The sequence below is a fragment of the Poecilia reticulata genome, linkage group LG9 (assembly GCF_000633615.1).
Source record: "Poecilia reticulata strain Guanapo linkage group LG9, Guppy_female_1.0+MT, whole genome shotgun sequence".
Taxonomy (NCBI): domain Eukaryota; kingdom Metazoa; phylum Chordata; class Actinopteri; order Cyprinodontiformes; family Poeciliidae; genus Poecilia; species Poecilia reticulata.
This window is the reverse complement of record NC_024339.1, coordinates 1034109-1041487: the sequence shown is the minus strand read 5'-3', so window position 1 is coordinate 1041487 and position 7379 is coordinate 1034109. Positions and strand designations below refer to the sequence as shown.

Sequence of the window (7379 nt, the reverse complement as noted above, 5' to 3'; positions counted from 1 at the left end):
GAGCAAATACAGTCCTGTTTCTATGCACATATAAGAATGCACTAAAACTTCAACTAATCACTGTTTGAGTCACTTTGACAAAACAAACTGCATGTAAAAGACTTTTTAAGGTTGTTTTAGATTGTTCTAATTTCAACTCAAGACCAGACTGAATCACAAAATGTCTGTCCATGGTAACTCTGGAGGAGCTGCAGAGACTCACCGACTGATAAATAAAAAAAAGTAAAAAAAAAAAAACAAACAAGTCAGATGTTCACAGCTCATGCAGAGGAAACAGCAAACAAGTGGAAGAAAACATAAAGTCTGTAAAGCAGACCTGACCCGTTGAGTAGGAAACAGCAGRACTTTCCTTTAAAGGTAACAGAGTGCTCCTTCACAACCACTTTGAAACAGTGATGCAGGTCTGATGATGCAACAGAGCCGGCCACAGTTACTGGAAGCCCTTCTAAAGATATTCATCAGGCCTCAAAATAAATTCACTAAATGTCACTATGAAAACTTAAGAGAAATTCAAACTTTAATTTAAGAACTTTGTGGGGAGTAAATAGCAGAACTGTTGGTACCCTATGCTGTTAATAGTTTGTAAATACCACACTTATAGAACAGATCTTTGTCTTCGCATCACCAGGATGGAGCATTCAGAGAGAGTGGCCTAGTCCATGCATGGCTCTCGTCGCCTCAGCTCAGACCACAGGTTTAGGATGGGAGTTGGTTGAGTTGTGCATGGTCGCCCATTTTTAGATTTATTTGGAAATATTTATACATCATGATGCTGTTGAAATATCTACTGATGACCCATTTTCAATTTTTTATGCGGTGTCAGAGGTCATGTTGCCATGGCGTCTGAAGGTTCCCAGGGCCTTTGGAAGAGCAAAACAGGCGCACAGCATCACATACGTTTCTATGCACGTTTATSTTTGTGATGGCAGGAGAGAGAAATCTTTTTCTGGCTTCTCTCAACAGGCATCCRGTTTGAAAGTGGTTGTCAGACTTGATGACATCAAGATGTCACTYTTTGCTGCAATTTTTACTTCTCTGTCTGTTGTGTCCACTGTGTGCAGCGAAAGGATAAATGGGTTGTCGTTCCACCTAGTGGCCAGTGTCCAAAACAAATAGGCCTTTCTCACTCAGGTCGACCCAACAGGAAACAGGAAGTCGATTGTATGTTGGAACAAAAATGTATTTAATTTGAAGGAATTATTAGGGGCAGCAATCACTTTGTCTCACAATAATTTGATTACAAAAAAATCAAATTAACAGAAGATTTCTTTTGCYAAAAGATTTAAATAAAATTAAATCCAATGAAAGGCTTTTTTCTAAGGTTWCCAGTGTGATATTATGTTGCTGCAGTAAAAGACTAATTTGAAACATCTTTGTCAGTAAATGCAGTGAATGACCAGCAGATCTGCTGTGTCCTCTTTTTGTTCCTATAATAACAGTCCTTAGATCTCATCAATTCCTCTACAGAAGGTTTTTTTATAATTCTAGATACCGACTGACCGACTGAAATGAGGTCCAAGCATCACCTTGTTGAGTCTTCACAGTAAAAACAAGTAAAAAAAAAATCATCCAATGAGAACTTTTTTAGTTACAGAGTTTAATTTTACATAAGGCAACAGCTTCATTTCAGTCGTCATCACAAAACACTGTTTGTGCGGCTACATCATCATATGTTAGGAGGTCACTTAAAAATGAATCAACAGATTTAAATTGAGTTTTTACAAGTGTTAAAGTTAACATTTTATAACATCAAACACAGAGCAGGTAACAGTGGCATCAGTTATTTTCCCAGCTCCAACAGTTAGTTTTGTTTTCCAGTTGTAAAGCAGGGCTTTGGGTCAAACCCCAGTCAGCAGAAAACAAGATGGCTGCCAGATAAAGCTGCTGTGTTTGACAGGAAAACGAAGCTCAACTAAGATTCACACCGTCATGACAATCTGGCAGTGCGTTACAGTAACACTATGTGAGCAGAGCTGCAGCACAAACTAAAATACAAAACGTTTTGTCAACTTCATAATCTGTTATGCAACTTTTAATACTACACTGACATAAAGAAATCCAGGATACGTTAAGCTAGGTTAAGCTGCTAATGCTGCTGAATTCACYGAGCTGCAGATCATTTAGGTTAAATGAGCTGAATGCAACCAAACCAATCAGAGCACAGGTCACATGTCTGCTTTTGATAAAACAAAAGCAGACATGTTTTTGTCTGCTTTTGTCACTTTGTCTTATAAGTGACAAAGTTGAGATTCTGCACGTTTAGTGGGGCTGATTGAGTAAATATGAAAAAGCTTTTGACTTGTTTCACAAACTAAAAAAGGAAGAAGCTCCTCAAACTGTTGACAAAATAAAGTTCATATGTCACAAGAGTAATTTTGTGAGAAGCAATCTGTTGCTGTGAGACCCAGCTATTCCCAGTGGCGTCTAAATAAAGGGGGCTATATAAACCAAACTGTAAACAGTATGCAGTTTTCAATAAAGTGACCACTTTGCTATGTTACAACTATCCTTTGGYTTTTAGGAGACAGACCAAAACGATGCTTCACTTCCACACCACAGTTTAAAACCCTTAGCTGTCATGAGTACAGTGGTTTCCTCATGGAACCACTGACTTACATCTAATTGTTCTGGGGATGACAGTTAAGGGGTTTTAATCACAATTTTGCATTGTTCTATTACATAAAGTCCAGACAGAAAACTGTAAGTTTCATGTTCAACAGAACAAAATGTGGAGACAGAAGGGGCGTGAATACGTTGTACTTAAAGCTGCAGTTTGTAACTTTTATAAAAAATATTTATTTACATATTTGCTGAAACTGTCACCATGTCATGACAGTTTGGTATGAGACAGATAATCTGTGAAAAGCTTCTCCATCTTCTCCCAGTGATAATTAGAAATAACCAATCAGAGCCAGGAGGCGGGTCTCAGCGTTGTCAATCATCCTCTGTTTGGTGCTCATATGGAGGGTGCTAAGCTGCAGCTTCTTCCTGATAGCATAGCCTGTTGTCAATGCTAAACCTGCTAGCATGGCCGCAAAACAGTTTACCTGTAACAGTAACTTGTTTCTCTGCCATTAGCACACTGAGCAGAGTACAAAGGGTTGATTGACAGCGCTAAGTCCCTCCTCCTGGCTCTAATTGGTTGTTTTTGGTCAGAGCGGTGGATTTCTACAGACTACAATAGGAGCTTAGAGAGGAGRTGGAGGAGATCCATCTTTTAAAGATTATCTATATYATATCATACTGAGAGGTAACACAGACAGTTTTAGTAAATATGTAAAAATCATATTTTTTTGTTAATAGAAGTTACATATTGCAGCTTTAAAGATAGTATTTCTTCTGTACAAGTCTGCRTGACGTTTGAAGAATTCTGGCTCATTTACAGGTTKTCCACACAATAAGCATCAGAATATAAATGAAGTTGATAATCTTAAGGACAAGTTGTGTGAAACTGAATGATGAATAGTTTGAATCGTAGCTGSAGCAGACAGCAGTCAGTATGGATGATGTCACTTCAACTCCAATAGGTCAAAGGTTAAATGCAGAATAGTGGCTGTTTTTTTCATTGCATCACTGAAACATTAAACAGACTATGATACAGTTACATTAATAATGATGTGTATAAAACTGGTTTCTGTTGGACACAGTACTTCATGTGATGTTCACAGTGCTGTGATATGATGTAGCTGATGACCGCAGCCCGTTTCTCTCTACAGACACACACTGGTCATCACACCAGGGTCAGCATGAGGTCCAGCACACACAGAGGAGTTCGGGATCAAACCAACAACTTCTCATCTACTTCCCAGTGGAAGCGGGCCGGTCCTGCTCAGGTCCAGTAGTAGGAGACCAGCTGACTCCTCCCTSCTCTGAAATGGGTTTCCTGTGGTTCCCAGGAGGTCAAAGGTGAGCATTCTGAGAGGCGTTCTGGAGCCGGTGTCTGACCTGGACGGGAACTTCTTCATCCTGTTAAAACAACAACATGTTTACTATCAGGTATTACTCACATTGCTGAAGAAATCTTTAAATGCATTCTTATTTACATGAATATTATGCTAATTTTATTTTTTATTTGAGCCATTYTTCTTGTAGGTTGGGCTGATTATCCTGTCCAGATGGAAACAGCCATTTGACTTCCAGCCATGTAACCTCAGCTGTCAGCCTCAGGTACAGGTTGGGATGTTCTTGCTGTGAACTGTGGGGGGCGCTGTCCARGAAACAAGAACCTTGTTTGACCGAAATCTGCAGCTGAAGACTACAGCCAGACTAACGAACTGAATATATATTTTTAATTACAAGAATAGTTTGAAAATTCTGAAAAAAAAGATTTATTACTAGAACAAAGATTCAATATTATTAGGAAAAATGTAGAAAATTCTGGTGTGTTTCCACCCGGTTGGGCTGCACATCTAGAATCTGTTGAACGTGACACGCAGAGTTAAAGGATTAGTTCCGTATTTAGAAAACTGATAGTAAAGCGTAACTTCACAAAACGCTCAACATTCCTCATTTTATTTTTAAATCATTTTTCATGTTGCAGTTCTCATATTACTACTTTATTCTCCAAATATTAAGACTTCATTCTAGTAATGATAAAAAAAACTCTTATCCTGTCCCTAACATGGCTTATGGGGAAAAGTTTTACAGACAAAGATTGAGCTACCCAAAAATGAATATGACATCAACACCTAGGATGATTTCATGTGAAGTTTTCCCCTCTACAGTCCATCTATAAAACACGGGATGCTGTAACTCTCACAGTCTCAGCCGTCTCCTCTCCCTCGGTGTGTTCGCTGCCCGGAGTGAAGGCCTCAAAGTCAGACAGAGCGCTTTCCACTGCGTCCTCGTCGTAGTCGGTCTGGTACTCATCAGATGGTTCTTCTGAAAGCACATGAAGCAGGGAACAGCGTGATCATGATCCCTTCACAGCTTTTGACAGAACACTTCAGCTGGAAATAAGAAGACTTTAGGGAGACAGAAGTTTAGGTTTCAGTGTTTGTTTCATTCTGTGATGGTTTTCTATGTTCTACAGCCGACTGACCGTCTATCAGAGCGTTCTTCACTGGTTCAATTCTGGACACGATCTCTGCCAGGTCGGTGAAGGAGGCGTTCGGACATGTGACCACCTGGAAGAATTCAGCATTTGATGCAGACAGAGAGCTGTGTAACTTAGGGATGCTGTTCAGAAATCACTGCACTCCTTTAATATTTTATTGTAAAAATAATTCTATATTCACGGTATGAAGAAAGCAGAAAAGGTTTTGTGTTCCTGTTGTTAAAGAGAGGTTTGAGTCGGCTACAGCTGCTGTCAGCAGCAACAAGATGTTTACCTCTAATTAACATTTCACTGATTTTTTTTTTTTTTTTTTACTTTCAATTGTTGTTCATTATATCATAAAACATATAATAACATGTGTTACACTGTTCCAGACACAAAACAGCCGTTTTTCACTGTAAAGATATTTGAGTTCACATAACAGAAAAACTAGAAAACAAACAGCAAATCCCATGCATGCATCTTAATCTCCAGCTGTGATTGGCTGTCACTCACATGTCCAGTCTTGGTTTTATGGAACTCCTCCTGGTGTCTGTCCCGCAGCATGCTGTCCACCACTCCGCTGCGGTGCCACACGTCAAACAGAGTCTTTCCGTGCTGGTACCCCACCTCCTGAACTCAAGAGAAAAAAAAAAGGCCCTTCCGGCTTCACACACTTTTCACATTTCAAAAGAAAATCCAACAAAAACCAGGAAGACGACGAAAAGCTCACAGCAATTTCATCAAATTTGCCAAAATCCAGCGTTCCGTATCGATCAATGGGCGGCCGGATGTATTCGCAGTAGTTGCTGTCTTTGACCACCTCCAGCTGCCTCACACAGCAGACGTACGCCAGGCGTGTTTGGATCTCAGCCATGTTCAGAACCTGAAGGGAAGAGGCGGGTAAAGCCAGAGTGTGGTCTCTACAGGTGGAGTCACCATCCGTGGCAGGTCTGACGTGGCAGCAGTACCTTGACCTTTTCGGCCAGAGGGTTCAATCGTTTCCACAGCAGCCACCAGCCACTCAGGCTATCGCCGTAGTTGGTCAGACTGGTTTCGTTCCGGCTTCCAACATCAATGGCGATGACAACCTTGGCACCCATGGAGCGAGCCACGTCAGCTGATGGGGGAGAGAAAGAAACATTCCCTCAGCACCTGTTCCCCAATGTCACTTTCCATTACAAATCCAAAATTAGGGGTGTCCAGATCCAATACTGGAAGCAGAAATCAGTCCGATACCAGCCAAAAAAACAGCCATTGGATTATATCGGCCCTCATCTAAAATCACAGACAGAAGCACGTTGATAGAAGAACTCCACTCCAGCATGTAATCAGTCCAACGTTTCTACCCACCAGGGCTTGTATCCCACACACATATCCATTGGTAAATAATAAATGGGTCAGTTGTCCTCTATCCTGGTCAGAACCAGCATGTTGTTCTACACTATTTGAGTGCCTGGACTCTCAGCTATTGAGAAATGATTGCTTCCTGGAGACGTGGACTCTGTTGATATCTTACATTTGCCCCAATTGCTAAAGCCTGCCTGTGATGCATGTATGATGTATGAAGCTATGAAGCTTACCAGAAGTTGCCTGTTTTGTAAACAACCATCCTCTACTGTGGAGATAGAAGTGCTGATCCGACTGAGGAGGCTGTTAATGTTAATTCAATATTTGGAACTGTGGTCAACACAGATTGTGTGTAAAGTGTGTGAAAAGCATGCATGCAAACAGCCCATTCCCCTGAATGCACCATCAATAAAGTGGTGGGAGCATTATGCTGAGGGAATGGTTTTCAACGGGGACGAAGAAGCTGGTCTGAGTTGATGAGAAGACTGATAAAAGTAAAATAAGAGTGGAGCTGTAGCTGCAGCAAAAGTCCAGCTGAATGAAAACATAGAACTATTTTAAGATAGAATCATTTTAGTAACATGAATCAGTTTTCTTTCACTTCTCTACTATCCACTCTTTTGCGCTGCTGCATCACATCCAGATTTTTGCAAGGCGCAATGAAAACTATCCCTACCGATTACATACAGCTAACACTTTAACACTGTTTGATTTTAAAGGTCTTATTAAGATCCAGTAGGAGCTGCCCGATTCTCACCAGGAAGGTTGTTGATGTACCCTCCATCCATGAGTAAGTGTCCATCTTTGGGATCACAGAGAGGCGGCAGATAACCAGACAGCGACATGCTGGCTCTGACGTAACGCCACAGTGAACCTGTACAGAGGATGAGACGAGTGCAGAGGTAAAAAGGATAAAACACTGATAACATGTTTCTGGGATTAAAATATGAAAAACCATGAATGGAAGATGTTCACTTGTTATTTATTTATTTCT

General features: G+C 40.7%; 1 protein-coding gene across 1 annotated transcript in view; it reads right to left on the bottom strand.

Moving 5' to 3' along the window:
* Positions 1 to 1577: 1577 nt before the first annotated feature.
* The window catches only part of pnpla7b (patatin-like phospholipase domain containing 7b), a 30335-nt gene continuing 24533 nt past the window's right edge, over positions 1578 to 7379 (bottom strand). The window contains exons 29-35 of the mRNA XM_008417343.1: positions 7143 to 7259; positions 6007 to 6155; positions 5769 to 5921; positions 5552 to 5668; positions 5042 to 5126; positions 4760 to 4881; positions 1578 to 3966 (exon numbers count right to left, since the gene is read on the bottom strand). Of these exons, the coding sequence (XP_008415565.1) occupies positions 3901 to 3966; positions 4760 to 4881; positions 5042 to 5126; positions 5552 to 5668; positions 5769 to 5921; positions 6007 to 6155; positions 7143 to 7259 (809 nt within the window). The 3' untranslated portion in view covers positions 1578 to 3900. The remainder of the gene's footprint in view (positions 3967 to 4759; positions 4882 to 5041; positions 5127 to 5551; positions 5669 to 5768; positions 5922 to 6006; positions 6156 to 7142; positions 7260 to 7379) is intronic.